Source organism: Kryptolebias marmoratus, linkage group LG16, assembly GCF_001649575.2.
Source record: "Kryptolebias marmoratus isolate JLee-2015 linkage group LG16, ASM164957v2, whole genome shotgun sequence".
Taxonomy (NCBI): domain Eukaryota; kingdom Metazoa; phylum Chordata; class Actinopteri; order Cyprinodontiformes; family Rivulidae; genus Kryptolebias; species Kryptolebias marmoratus.
Genome location: NC_051445.1, coordinates 23,389,310 through 23,404,435, shown reverse-complemented (window position 1 = coordinate 23,404,435; position 15,126 = coordinate 23,389,310). Strand labels below are relative to the sequence as shown.

The 15,126-nt window shown below is 44.0% G+C and overlaps 1 protein-coding gene across 2 annotated transcripts in view; it reads right to left on the bottom strand.

The window, feature by feature from the left end:
- dop1a (DOP1 leucine zipper like protein A) overlaps nt 1-15,126 on the bottom strand; it is a 30,134-nt gene that overhangs the window by 11,583 nt on the left and 3,425 nt on the right. Inside the window, exons 3-18 of one of the 2 annotated variants that reach the window (XM_025005267.2) lie at nt 14,938-15,119; nt 14,691-14,861; nt 13,405-13,594; nt 12,388-12,486; nt 11,688-11,787; nt 9,786-9,895; nt 9,021-9,135; nt 8,805-8,925; nt 7,355-7,474; nt 7,023-7,140; nt 5,091-5,120; nt 4,124-4,387; nt 2,029-2,548; nt 1,621-1,901; nt 1,379-1,531; nt 35-135 (exon numbers count right to left, since the gene is read on the bottom strand). In XM_025005267.2, the coding sequence (XP_024861035.1) occupies nt 35-135; nt 1,379-1,531; nt 1,621-1,901; nt 2,029-2,548; nt 4,124-4,387; nt 5,091-5,120; nt 7,023-7,140; nt 7,355-7,474; nt 8,805-8,925; nt 9,021-9,135; nt 9,786-9,895; nt 11,688-11,787; nt 12,388-12,486; nt 13,405-13,594; nt 14,691-14,861; nt 14,938-15,119 (2,675 nt within the window). The remainder of the gene's footprint in view (nt 1-34; nt 136-1,378; nt 1,532-1,620; nt 1,902-2,028; nt 2,549-4,123; nt 4,388-5,090; nt 5,121-7,022; nt 7,141-7,354; nt 7,475-8,804; nt 8,926-9,020; nt 9,136-9,785; nt 9,896-11,687; nt 11,788-12,387; nt 12,487-13,404; nt 13,595-14,690; nt 14,862-14,937; nt 15,120-15,126) is intronic. The other variant, XM_025005268.1, reaches the window with a different exon arrangement.

The window sequence follows — 15,126 nt, the reverse complement described above, 5'->3', positions numbered from 1 at the left end:
ACAACAGAAACCGAGTCAAACGAGTCAAACGGACCTGTCGAACGTGCGGCTGAAAGGAGACGACTTGGTGATGTTCAAATCTCGAGTCAGATGCCACAGAACGGAGAACTTTACGTGGGCCTCCAAACGAACTCTCTGAAAGACATTTTAAGAACAAATTATCATCAGTTTTATGGAAATGAAACTCTGCTTGGTGTGGCAGTATCACGTCTTGTTGGCTACGCAGGTTCACCTTTACCTTTAGCTGAGACAGTCACAGATTTCTGTGGTCCTAAATCAGTAAAACCCTCAACTTCTAATCTGAAGCTTTGTTTTCTTCCTATTACTGCTTGTAGAAAGGCTCAGTGGCTTCATATGAGCCTCGTGTTTATCCTTCAGCTTACATCTTTCTTCCATAGTGAAAAACCAGGCAAAGAGTTAATAGTATCTATAAAAACAGTTTTAGTTTCTCTCAAACTACTTGAGTTATTTTTCTGAATCCATGTTCTATGATGTAACCACATTTCTACACCTAACAAGTCTCTTTATATATGGTGGATTAATAAAATTTAAACAATTAAGCAGTAAAAAGTCCACAGTTTCATTCATATTAACAAAATGTTTCAGTTCAGCAGAACATTAAATGATTTATGATGCTTAAAAATCTGCCTGTAAGTCAGTTAAACATTAAATACATTCCTGTGTTTTGTAAAAGAAAATAACGTTTCTCTTGTGTTTCATGTAGAGCAGACTGTTATATACGAGCGTAAAGAAACAGTTCTTCTGGTAAATAAAAGAGCTTCACAGATAAACTTAAAAATGGTGTTATATTTCGTAGTTAATTCATAAAATAGAGTAAAACTACAGTATCATAACTGTTATATTTGAGTCACTGAAGAAGAGGAGGAGGAGGAAGATGCTGCGCTGTTCTGCTGACACTTATTTTTTCACTGGTCAGCTTTCAGATCGACTAAAACAAACCTTTGCCTTAAACAGTGCATAGCTTTTATTTGTTATAGCAGATTGTTTTTATTCCACACATACAGCTTCTGCTGACCTGTTGTCATGTGGATGAGTTAGCTGAATACGCTAACGTCAGCATGTTTCCTCTGTTTTGACCTGACCGTCACACATTTTCTTCCTGCTTCAGTCAATTAGTGCTGATGAAACTTACTAAAAAAAACTTGTTCATGGATACTGGTTGGATATTGTTTTGCCATATCCCACATTATCGGTGTTAAATGTCATTTCTGGATGTGTGCGTCAGACTTCTTTGCAGGCAGCTTCAGACAGTTGCCATCTCATTTATTGCCAGCGAGGAACGTGTAAAAACACTAGTTGGGTTTTATTTGTAAAGCAGATGAGGAACTATTGTTTAACTGGGCTCTAAGGGGCTGACCTTGTCCCTGTGCATTAGGTGTTGGCTGATGACGTCCTCGCAGATACTGGATGAAGGCACCAGGTTGTGGAGCTGGTAGAAGAGCTCCACGCTGCGCTGATGATGCTGAGGTGTCCCTTCGCTCAGTTGGTCCCACAAGATCAGAGCAACGCTCTGAACAAAAAGCACTGAGTGTTAAACAAGGTCCCAACCATTACAAACCAACAGAAGTTCGACCTGAAAAAGAAACAAGAATGCTCCACCTTGAAGAAGTTGGTTTTATCTGCCATGTACTTCAGGATTCCCTGAGTGAGGGGAGGCCTGATGACGACAGCCACTCGACCCTGGCTGGGACTCATCGGCTGGGCAGGCTCCGAGCCGCCACCGAACGCCACGCTCTCAGCGGTCACCATGGCGACAGACTGGGTGAGTCCCACCAGGTCCATCAGCAGGGAGATGGCAACGCCCTGGAGGCTGAAGTCGGTGGCCAGGCAACAGGCGTCCATCAGCGTCTGCAGCCACACCGGCAACCGAACCTCATCGTCTGCGTGGACGAAGGTTTACGTCAGAGAGTTCAGCGACACACAGGCATGCATCTCCACATGAATCCATTCAGGTCTAAACAGTCTAAGCACTACTCAGGATAATAAAATGGTACATGCGGGACTCACCGAACTGTTCTTCCTGTGTGGGTGACGACTTGAGGTTGCCCTCTGCGATGTAGACGGGGAAACTGGAACATTCTAAGAAGAGCTGACAGGCAGCAGTGAAGGCAGCAACACACTCTCTCTGGACCGCCCCGGACTCTGAGCGCGACTCCAGGGGATCTCGGAGCTGGGAGCTTCCTGAAACCAAGGGCCCAGAAGGCATCGGCTCTCCTCTCTGACCCTCGGCTTTGTCCTCCTGCCCGGGTGTAATGTACAAGGTGATGAGGCGGGACAGAAACTGCTGGAAGTGCTCCAGGCAGCTCTGCATGACGGGTTTATCCAGAGTCTTGGTCTGACAGGGGCCTGTGAGGCGACCGCCCGTTTTGTGCGCAGGGTGAGGGGTCTGCTCCGTCTCCTCTGAGCCGTCCTCCTGGTACTGAACGAAGTCTGAGAAGCCACTTTCCGGGGAGCGGCTGATGGGAAGAGTGTCCCCATCGTCAAACACGTCCCCGCTGCCAGGTACCTCCAGAGTGGAAGGGAGAGGCTATCGTGAAAGAGAAGGGAAGAAAGAAAAAGAGTGATGTCATTTTGTTTGAGGAGCACGATGTAAATTATATTTAATATCAAATGATTCACCAGTTTATATTTTCTGTTTTACTGTACACACCACTGCGGCCCATTTTTTGAGCACAGCTTGCAAAGCTGTATTCTTGGCAGCGCACATTATTTCGTTGCCCAGCTCTGTCCAAACTAGGCCTGTCTTGACCCACCTTGGCAGCCACGCCTATGTTTATGATTTCATTTACCAGTGTACACTTTAAAAACAAAGACTTGGACCATGTTTTTATAATTATTTTTTATCCTCAGTGTGGTTTTCACACCTGGACGAGGTTTGAGTCAGAGAAGAGCTCCTGTGCTCCTGAGATGGGTTTAGACATCCGCGATGACTCTGTGCCTTTTTCAGTGAAACTGTTGCACAAATCTATGGAACATCTTTACAATTCCAGCGACGAGACTGCGAGCCTTTGGAACTCAAGCGAGGAGGCTGAGAAGACGTTCTGGAGACTCCTCCAAGAATGCTGTTCAGGCGTCAGCCCTGTGACCTTCAGAAAGTCCAAACTCACCTCATCTTGGACACAGATTTTACACCTACTATTCTTAATAGTGAAGGTCTGCGAACGCATGAATAAACTCACTGTGTTCTGTAAACTGGTTTTCTGTGAAAAGTTGTGGACACAGCTGCTGGGTCTGACTCGCTGACTTTTACAGACGGAACACGACACCAGAGCAGCATCAACTTGGTCCAGTTCTTTGTCCCTGTCGTCCTCCGGGGGCCTGAAGGGCTTCCTGGAAACCATTTTGATGGAGACAGAGTGCACACATCCTGCAGCTTGGACTCAGATGGCAGTTTGAACATTTCCTACATGCCCATCAGGGCGGGGGCGGGGGCTTTAAAGTATTCAGAGGACGGATCCTGGATGTTTTCCACTCTGATGGACTCAACACACCCTGGAGGCACCTCAAGCTAGTTTACCCATCTACTTCCTCAGAGAGGTGGAAAAAAAAAAGAAGGGCTCAGCTGTTGGGTGTCCATCTTCTATTTTTCTGCTCGGCCTTTTCTCGCCATCCTCAGGGGTCTACCTCCACCCATCCTGCCCCAATCTATCTGTGGGAGGAGAACTCTGAACTTTCAGTCACGGCTCGATTAATCCAAAAACCCTTTAACAACCAGGTTGTTGGACGGGGACCAGAAGGTTCACAACGAACCGAGCTGGGCATTTGTTCTGAGCAAGTCTTCAAATGCTTTGTGCCGTGGGGGCGCTATGAGCGGCCACCCAGCCAACTGCCCTGCAGGAGGCGGCAGGAGGCCCTGTTCAGGGACCAGGACACACCATCAGAGCCTCAACTCAAAAGGTTTGGGACTGGAACTTATTGGGGGTGGGTGAAAGAAAGCGAAAGCGAGGACTTCAGCCGTACCCTTTCTGCCTTAAAAGCTTTTAAAAGATCACAGAATCAAAAGGAGGTAGTAGCAACATTACCCAGCACTCCCCAGTTAAAATACACCGTTTTCCTGATCAAGCCGCTTTTGGCTTATAAACATAAAAGCTTAGTTCCTCACCCGTTTGTCCTCCCCGTCTCTGCTCCTGTCCCACGCCGAGCTGGAAGAGCCGGCGCTCTTGGGCAGACCCTGAGCCTGCGGACTCGCGGGCAGGGCCAGCGGGGACACCAGAGGCGGCTGCACTTTGCTGAGGATCTTCGAGCAGAGTCGAAGGCATTGGGTGAGCTCCCCAAGGCCCAGAGCCTGCAGGTGAGCCGTAAGAGCCGCGACCATCCGCAGCAGCAGCTGAGGAAGGTGCTCCGTCTGGATTTCTATGTACGTCTCCTAGAAATGTTGAGGCATCATAAGAGAACTTAACGAGTTTAGAGGCAGACCATTATTCACTCTCATTATGTTTGTTAGCTGAGAATGAGCCTAAACTTTGTTTCCTTAAAACATCAGAGGAAGGACAATTTGCTTAATAATAATTGCACCTTCTAGTTCAAATAAATCTTTATTCTTTTTGCTTTTTTTAAGTAAAAATTGTACAGCAGCTGCAGTTTAAAGTTACTCATTTACATGGATTTACTCAGACAATAAGTGTTTTTAATTCAACAGGGAAAAACACGTGTTTACAAAACAAATCAAAAGCGAAAGCATAATCTAAATAAAAATATAAGCGTTAAATGAATGAAATAAAATAAAAACAACTCGTCAAAAATGATGAGGACTGCAGTAGCATTAAGGTGCGTGCACGCTTTCACAAAAATCACAAACACACTGGGCAGAGATTTCATTTTCACAACATCCACAAACGGCCAGGGTGAGCGTTTGCCTCACGGGACGACCGTAACCCACTGGGGATCAGGTCGTGTTTAGCGTTTTAAATCTGAAAGCGAGGCAGTGGCTGTGACGTGATTGCTCAAAGCAGAGGGGGTGAATGAACAATGGGAGGCCTGAAGGATGCTGGCGGGGATGTTGCAGAAATGTTATCGTAGCCTCAGTGAAGCAGGATGAGGTGAAAAAGCAGGAAAGAGCAGTACTTTACCTGGCAGATTACCCTCATGCTTCTAGTAGGCTTCAAGGAGAAAGAGCAGAGAGTTTGAACAGACAAGAGCGAGCAGAGCACTATGCACACACACACACTTTCACACACTTTTCATTCCTCACTGAATACAAAGCTCCAACCTCTTCTTCTGACTCAAACACACACACATCTGGACAGGGTGTGACATTTTCAAACTATTTAGATTGGAAATAACTACAGCATGTTTCTAATAAGCATGCAATAGGGCTGCACAATGTATCAACATCACAGTGATAACAAGAATGCCAAAGACTCCAAACAACCTGCAGATGCAGACGTGCCAAAAATGTGTATTTAGCAGTCAGATGGACTCCAGAGCGTGGAGAGATGTGAGCGCTGTGACGACAAGAAGGCCGATAACGTCATCACAGTATTCAACGGGAGTGTGTCAACGGCTTGTTTGGCTCAGATTGTGCAGCTCTAAGTTGCAAACTATATTATTGGCAGGGAAATTCAATCCCCACGCAGGCTTGTAGAGTCTGTGTGCAGATTGCAGAAACGTAACGTATAAATCTCACACACACACACACAGAGGCAGCTGAACATCCTCAGACTGGACCCCGAAACTGGCTTGGATCACAAATCTTAGATGTCTGTTGGAGACGGTGACACCCTGGATTTACAGGAGGGGTGTGTGTGTGTGTGTGTGTGTGTGTGTGTGTGTTGAGCGTGAACGAAACTGAAACACAACTCTGTATTTACAAAACTATATAAAAAAGGGAAGGAACAGTGGAGCAAAACATGGAAAAACTATGAAGATATAAGAAGCACATATGAGATTTTTTTCAAAAACAACACTTTTAGTTGAAGGCTGAAGACAGGTTTCTGAAGATAAGGAGGTGATGAACTGGAGGAGAAAGACTTGGAGAATACAACATAAAGTTTGGGTGGGAGGGAGGAAACATTATTTAAACTTAAAGCAGAGGTTCTCAAACGTTATCCGATTAGTACCACTACACTTAAACAGGCTGGACCCTGACTGTGGCTGAAGGAGGAATAATGAGTGTCAGGGTTATAAAACACACTGAAGACACTGCAGTCTTGTCTCTCTGCCCCACAACTACTAAATACATATTTGAGAGAACCTGAATCAAAGTTTCTCTTTTTTTTTTTCTGGCACCTTTCATGGCTTGCAGGTCCTGTGAGACCTCACTGTGCTGATTAACAGCCATTAACACACCATCACCGTAGTCCTCTTTGGTTTCAACAAGTGTTTTTGAAATATTCTGCACTTCTATTTAGAGTAGTTTCCCTTTGAAGCTGTGGCTTGTCTTGTGTCCTTATGTCTAATGTTCTTGTGTCTTTTTTACAGTTTGCTGTAAACCTAATTTCCCCCTGAGGAACAATAAAATGTCTGACCTGACAGTTGTTTGGATGAACCGCTCATGCTTTTTTGGCTATTATCTATACGTCACAGCTCAGCTTAGGACAGGTAATTAGTTTGTTACTTAACTTATAAATAATGTATTAGATACAAATTTTTTAAGCTCCCGAGTACCATTGGTTCTTGTTGTACCACATTTTGACGACCATAGCCATTAGGAATTCTGGGTAAGAGAGTTTGGCTTTAAAAGGTTTCTCTAGAATATCATGTAAAATTACAGCTAATGTTTGTGGGTTAAGACAATTAGCCAACAAGACAAAAAACTAAAAGAAAAGGCCACCCAATAAGAGTTAAAGAAGGGCAAACAAACAAATAAACGATCAAAAAAAGTGTGAGAAAATGAAAACAGTTTATACAAAAAGGGAAAATGACAGTTTAATAAAAAAGGAAGCACACAGATCAAATGCAAGATAGAAAGAAATAAAAAACAGAAATGAGAAAAAAGAAGGAAAGAGAGAGACAGAAGGACAGAAAGACAAAAACAGACAGAGAGAGAAAGAAAGTCTCACCAAGGAAACAATGTCCAGAAGAAAATCAACTAATCCACAAAACTCCACCAAGGAGAGCTCAGGGGACTCGAAACTGCAGACGTGTCGCACTGCGTGTGCGCCGCCGTTCACCTTCCTCCTGAAACGAAAACATCAACTCAGTTTACTTTTCTTGACACGTGAATCCGAGCAGCTGAGAAGTGTTTCTGCACCACCTGACAAACCAGGGCAGGATTGTTTAATCCACATTTCTAAAGCACTCCCAGAAACGACCTCAGATTGAGAACTGAACTCCTGTCGGCTTTAAATGTGCTGAATCGATGAATCTGTGAACGAGCCTTTAAAATACGGACCTGCAGCATTCCTCGAACCAGCGAGCGATGTAGTCCCACATGTAGTACGGTTCAAACGAGTTGAACAGGAGGTTTGCTGTTTTAATCAGTTCTGCTGTCTTTTTGTTTTCTCGAAGTTTACTGAAAAAGAGAGAGAAAAAAATGATTGCTAAAGTCTGTACTCAGTATGCAACAGCGCTGAAGAAATGATCAGTTTAGGATAAGAGAAATAGTCTTTTTCTCCATTTCATATTTGACCAATTTATTACACCTAACATCTTATAATACCGTGTTATAAATGTCATGTGTTCGTATCGTAGTCTCTTTTATCTTTCTAAGGCTACGTTCACACTGCAGGTAAATGTAATCCAATTCTGATTTTTTCTTTTGTTCCTATGTGACACATATCAGATTTTTTCATATCCGACCCAGGTCTTTTCCGTATGTGGGACTGAATCATATACGTATCCGATGTTTTTCAAAGGGACCGCAGTGGGAACATTCATGTTGAATGAAAGGACAGAGGGTCCCTCGAGTCAAAGTCCCTCCACTCTTGGCTCCAACTCTCCATCCACACATGACTCTGCACAGAGGCTGCAGCCACAGCTCAAAAAAAAAAAATCCTTTTTAACATTTGGCTCTTTTTCTTCTCCATCTTCTTTTACTATTTTGATGGACAGTTGGTCCTGATTGGACAGCAACTTCAGCATCAATACACACACGCTAACACTCGCAGCATCCATATTTACGTCTGTAAACACAGCGTGCGTTGTGTGACATCATATCTTCTTCTGAGCATGCGGGTCATTTCGTGAACTGGAGTCTGATAGAGGTCGCTGTAGGAGCCAGGTATAAATACTTAAAGCTTAACACAAAATGTTATTTCCTTTTTTGTTCCTTCAATTCTTTCTGAGTTACAATCAATATTTGAAGGAGATTAACATCTTGATTTGTATGTTGTTTAAACCTGATCCGTGGTGCCTTTTGATTGGCTGTTGACTAATTAGTTTAAGGATGAAAGCACTTGCTCATTGTAGAAGTCTGGCACCCCAGGAGTAACAGTCTTTTGACCGTCACTTTCTGTTTTGAATTTGTATGTTTTATTTGTGTTTTTTTTCATAAGTCCAGTAAATACTAAAAACACACCCATTGAATTCAAGACCTCTTTTTTCTGGAGAAATGTGTCTCGTACGAAAGAGCTTTAAGGGGCTAGACTAGTGAGAGATTGCCGTGTTTAAAATGAAATGTGAACAAAAAAAAAAAAAAAAAAAAATCAGATCTGAGCATTAAGACATGCAGTGTGAACACAGTCTTAAACCTTTTATGGCTAATCTCAAAATAAGTGTTTTGTTGTTTTTTTTTTAATGGGGTTTGATGGCTTCAGAGGAAGAGACTCAAAAGCCACACAAGGCAGCAACCAAACCTGCATCAGGTGCTCTTTATCTCTCCCACTATCATGAGTTGGACTCACCTGCTGAGGTGTGTGTGATCTTTGCTGAACGGACTCTGGTTCTGGAGGTCTAACTCGGTTCTGCACTGTGTGTGGAGAGTCCGGAAAACCTCGATGAGAACATCCTCTAGGATGGCTGGCCCTGGAGAGACCCAGGCAGATGTGGTGTGAAGACATGAAAGCAGACAGAAAGTCAGTTTCTCTTTGTGTGGATTTGCACATAGAGCATCTTGTTACCCAGCTCCGGTTTGTCCAGCAGACTGATCAGGATGCGAAACGGCTTCAGGTCGTGCATGAGGATGCTCTCCTCCTCTCCACCCCGGGCCTTACCCTGGAGGATTCCGACCATCGCCTGGAAACACACTTCACAGTCACTTCTGACACCGTGCAGGGGGAAAAAAGCTGCTTGTTTAAAAAACGATTCATGTCTCCACTGATGTACTTTGATTTTTTTTTTTTTATTTTTTTTTTTTGTGAATGTTACATGCTTCGTCAGCATCCTAACTGACTGAAGCAGAAAACTGACGGTCCCCACAGGACCGTCAGTGTCCCTCTTTAGGGAGCGTCAGGGACTACCTAAGAGCAGATGGTCAGAGACGGGAAAAAACACAAAAGGAAAAAAAAAAAAAAAGTCGACTAAGCCCTGGAGTACCAGAGTGGATCAAACACCAGGACGGCTAGTTCGTGTGCATTTCATTTTTTTATTTTTAGCAACATCAAGTGTTTCACAAGAACTGAGATGTCTTCAAAGCTCCCGACTGCTGGGAACAGGAGCAGGACTAACAGGAAGAGTAAACCCCAGACAGGAGGAATACGAGGAGAAAGATTAAAGAGGAGGCGTTTCGTGTAAAGATCTGGCCAAAGCCGACAAACAAACACTTGCCCACCCTTCACAGATGCACGTCGACTCTCGGGGGGAGTCGTTTGGGGGAAGGGTAGGAGGGGGGGGTGTATTCTGGAGGTGTTCGCTGACCTGGTTGCGCGTTTAGCTCGAAACCTCACCTGGACCAACATGTCCTTGGAGAAGCTGTTGAAGTAGTGGGAAGCGTGCTCCTCCGGGTTGCTCTGTCGAGTGCTGCGGGGGCCTGTTATCCCCCCGTTGTTGTCGAAGCCTTTAAAGAACAAAAACAGTCGATGAGAACCACAGAGGGGGACGCTCTGATGTTCGCCTCACTTGATAAAGTTTAAGTTTAACCAGATAGGTTTCAATCAATCCCCCCCCCCCTTCTGAAAGCTAAACTCCTTCTGATCAAAGTGGGAACTGGCTTTAAACCATGTTCATACTCACCAGCGTGTCGGCCCACAGTGAGCAACAAATAAAGAGAAAACAACGTCAGACTGTGAAGAAATCAGTTGCAAGCCTATGTTTTTGTTGTTCAGAATTAAAACACACGACAACACGCATACCGGGGGCGTTTAACATCACAGAGCTGAACTAGTTGAAGAAAAGTGATGACTGCACTAGTTTTTTTCCTCACTTCCACATCTATAAACGATAAAGCTGTAGCAAGCACATAAAGAAGGTCATTTTTGAAACCCAAATGCTTTTTTTGTACAGCCCCAACTTTAACAACAGTTGGGACATTCAGTAAAATGTAAATAAAAACAGAATGCAATGATTTGCAAATCTCATAAACACATTTATTATTCACAATAGAACCTAGTAAACACATCAAATGATTAAACTTTCTTGAAAAAAAGAAGGTCAGTTTTAATTTTACGGAAACAAAATCTCAAAAATGTTGGGACAGGGGCAGCAAAAGGCTGTAGAGTAAGTGGTACAAATAAAGAGCTGGAGGAGGATTTTGTGACTAATTAGTTTAATCAGCAACAGGTCAGTAAAAGGACTGGGGATGAAGAGCATTTTAGAGAGGCTGTATCTGTCAGAAGTAAAGATGGGCAAAAAACTGTCTACAAATAGTTAAATAATTTCAAAATAATGTTCATCAGTGGAAAACTGGAAGGACTTTGAATACCCCATCATCTACAGTTCATAATATCATCAAAAGATTTGAACAATCTGGAGAAATCTCTGAGCTCTAAGAACAAGACTGAAAGTCAGTATTAGATGCTGTGATCTTCAGGCACTCAGGGGCCACTGCAGTAAAAAAAGGTCTGATTCTGTTCTGGACATCCCTGCATGGACTCAGGTACACTTCAACAGATCCCTGTCTGTAAACACAGATCACTGTCCCATCCACTAATGCTGCTTAAAGCTCTATCAGGCAAAGACGCAGCCAGATGTGAACATCATCCAGAAACACTGCTGTCTCCTCTGGACCAAAGCTTATTTATAATAAACTGAAGCAAAGGAAAATGTTCTGTGGTCAAAGTTTAAAACACTTTTTGGGACCCACAGACTCCTTGTCCTACGTACTAAATCAGAGCGAGACCAACCAACCTGTTATCAGGACACAGTTCATAAGATTGCCTCTCTGATGGTATGGGGGTGCATTAGTGCCTCTGGCATGGGCAGCTTACACTCAGTTTACACTACAGAATGGCTCCATGAATGCAGAAGAGTATATATTTTCAGGGAAGGCCTTGCATATTTCACAAGGCACAGCTAAACCTCATCCTGCATCCAACAGAAGCATGGCTTCATAGGAGAAGAGATGTGTTGCTGCCATCGATTTTTGATACCGTTTCAACAAAAATGGTACAATTTCTTAGTTTAACAATTTGATATGTTTACTATGTTTCATTGTGAACACATTTCGTTTAGAACATTTACAAATTACTGAAGTCTATTTTGTTTGCATTTTACACAACTCAGCTGGAATTGGGGTTGTGGGATACTTTTGAGAAAAGTCGCTTGAAGACTATAATTTACAAATCACAGATATGAAGGATGTCTGACACGTAAGGAGTGGGAATCTTGTGCTTGAGTGGGCATTTCCTCACCCAGCAGCCAGGCGTAGAGTCTGCGGTTCAGGGACATGTCTCGTCTTAAAACCACATGCAGGGCTGCTGACAGGATCCGGATCATGTCGGGTCGAGTAGCCTGAACACAACAGAGCAGAACGTTCGAGACGCTGTTCTGGTGTCCCTTTGAACACATTCATGTACATGCACAAATACAGAAAAGACACAGGCAGACGGATCGTGTCAGGTGGGAGGGGTCTCTCAGCTCTGACACGTCCAGAATTTACCAAACAGCAAACCTGACTCCTTAAGCTGCCTGAATAAGAGCTGTATCATCATTATCAGGAGGCACATGCAGCTTTAAATCAGAAACATGCAAAGAGAACAATCCGACGCAACGTAACAGCAGTGCTAATTTTACTTGAGCTGTTTTCACACAAGTAGGTGGGAAAGTAGAAATTCCTACACTCGATATGTTCTGCAGAGTTGGCACGTGAGAAGGCAAACGTTTGGAACATCTGATTTAGGCTTCTTGCGATTTTTCTTTTTTTGATTTCTAACATCCAGCACCCGATTAAAACATCTTGAAGACTAATTTTCAGCAGCATCTCCCCCACTGTCAAGTGCAAAACCAGCTTTAAATCGAGGCTTGGGTTTAGCTCCTGATGAACAGGATCATGTTGTTACTACAGGTGAGCCTGAGGGGCTGAGGGACGCGCTCCGACACGGTTCTCCTTACCTGGCTCATGTGGAAGGGAAAGCAGAAGAGGATCAGGTCCAAAGTGCTCCTCTGAACCAAAACACTGGAGTCCTGGACAGAGGTGCTGACTGCCTCCACCTGGTTAGCAGACAAACTGTTTTACTGTACGTGCACAAAGCACAACGCTGGCAGCTTATTTATGCAGCCAGCAAAGGACCCCTGCTGGCAGTCTATCTGACTGATACACAACAGGTTATATATGTGTCAAATCCTCTTATCACCATTTCATCTGAAGATGTGCTGAGATTAATGCAATTATCAATCTATTTTAAATGAAAACCGCCATGAGAGTCAAGTTTGTTTTGTGCGTTCATAAATTCCTCCTGCCGCTGCCTGCACCTCTAGCTCTGTTATACACAGCTTTTCCATTTTTAAATAAATATTAAAGTTAAAAGGACTAAATCAGCTAAATCCAAGCTTTTATTCTGTTTGGAAGCAAGGCTGTGTATTTCATCTGTTTGATCTGACATTAAAAATATAAGGAGTTCATCCAGGGATTAAACCCCCCCCAAAAAAGACAAAAAACTGACTAAAAATCTTTTTCTACACTTAACCATATAACCCAAGCACGCCGTGCTCGTTGGAAAGAATGAGAACTGCTTTCACGTCAATCTTCAAGTCTCCGAAAGCACAAGAAAAAGTCACTTTTTTTTTTTTTTAATAGTCACTATAGGGATCTGAAAAGTTACTAAATACAGCAACAAATCTCTAAGTTGGCCACACTGCTTGCAGCTGGACCCGCCCTGCTCTGATTGGATAAAACTCTGGCTCTGGTCCGCTTTATTTTTTTTAAGTAGTGTCAGTTTTATCCCTGTATCATAATTAGATTGGAAAGCTTTAACGTGACCACAACAACAAAAAAAAATCTTTCCTGGAATAGTCCAAAAAGACAGAAATCTGTCGTGGCGACGGAGAACTTTAATCCCTGCTCGTCTAATGATGCTGCCATGAAGCATTTTCAGCAGAGGTACTTCCCAGAGCCATCTTGTCACGTACCATGAGCTCAATGTCGCTGCCCATGACGAACAGCTGGTCCTCCATGGAGAGCTTCCGGTTGAGGTGCAGCAGGACGAAGGACACCCCCGGGAGACGCACGGCGGGGCTGGTCAGGATGCTTCCCCACAAGGCACTGTAGAAGGCCGACTGCTCCACAGCTGCTGCCACCTTCTCCAACAACGTGTTGGTTCTGCGTGAAACACAGACGTCAGATGTCCTACTAAATACAGTCCAACCACACCGACATTAAAACCGAAGCAGTTCAGAGAGCTGCAACGATGACAAAGTCTTTTTAAACAGATGTTTGTTCTCTGTGTTTTAAGTGTCATCGAGACTGTTTATTCTGCAATTTACCATGTAGTGCATACAACTACAGTATGAGAGTTCAGTATAGTGTTAGTGCAGATTTTCTCAGAGCCATCACAATCTTTAGAGTTGAACACCAGGACCTCACACTTCAGGTTAGGGCAGTCAGGGACACGTGAGCAGTTTTTTTGATTGTGGAGTGTAGCCTGACCCGCCTCGCCCTAATTATATTCTCCGCTGTCTCTGTGATTTTCCACACAACTGAGTGCCGCCTCGATGTGGGCGGGATCGTCATGGCAAGGCCACTTTTTTTGGCAATGCCAACAGTGGTGGAATGAAGCTGGCTGAACAACACAAGGGATAAACAAAGATTCTCTGATTCTCTGGCTTTAGCTGCACTGGGCTCTGTAGGCTTCATGTTTGAGGATCTACCTCACTTTCACCAAACAACATGATCAAGTGGAATAATCGGAAAGTTCTCATTTAAAATGTGAGCTTATTGTCGAGTTTACAGAGGGGGGAGGCATTTGACTCGACTGTTAGACACACTGGCTGAAAATATTGTTCAGCTGTGATCTAAATATTAATGAATCTGAGAGGAAATTGAACGCTGAACAGCAAAAAAAATCTGACCAGATAGAAGACCAGAGAGGTGCTAAAATGAATCCTGCTCCCATTACCGTCAGAAACAGAATGAGAATGAGACAATACAAATATATCTAGCTCCTAGATTATTGCTGTGTTCGAGTGGGCTGTCATTTAAAGATGAGTTTGATTCTCCATACACAGAAAAGTCTAACTTCACCTTCTGCTCGAATTGCTTATCTCGCCCATAAAAGACATGCATTACTAATGCAATTTAAAATCAATACTTTCCCCATAAAGGGCAGTAAAAGACTTTCAACAAAAGAACAATCTGCTTGTGTGTCTCAAGTATCATCATCCAAATTGTTTTTCCTTTCAATCAATGCTCTCCTTACCTGTCGTAGTACTCTGAACCCTCCTCCAGACCAGGCAGGACCCCGGTCAGTAAACCCTGCAGGCCTGGTTTTAGGGTCTTGCCCAGGGGCAGATAGTAGGTCTCGTAGAGCCCCAGCAGCACTGGCTTCACAGACATAGCAGCATTGGAGAGTAAAGGGAAGAGCCCAGAGCTGTGGCCAGAAGAGAACGGATGTTAGGAACAAGTGAGACGAGCCCTCAGTGCTGCCTCTGACAAAGATGTATTACCTGTACAGAAAGAGGTCTTTGGCCAGCCTCTTGGGCCCGATGATCTTAAAGATGATCTCATAGGTCTCCAAGGCCTTTCGGTGCACCCCGCTGGGCAGGGCAGGGTGGAGGCACTGGGCCAGCCGTTTGCCTATTGTCAGCTTCTTCGGAACGACTTGATATTTCGCGTTGTTCTGCAGAACCTGAGAG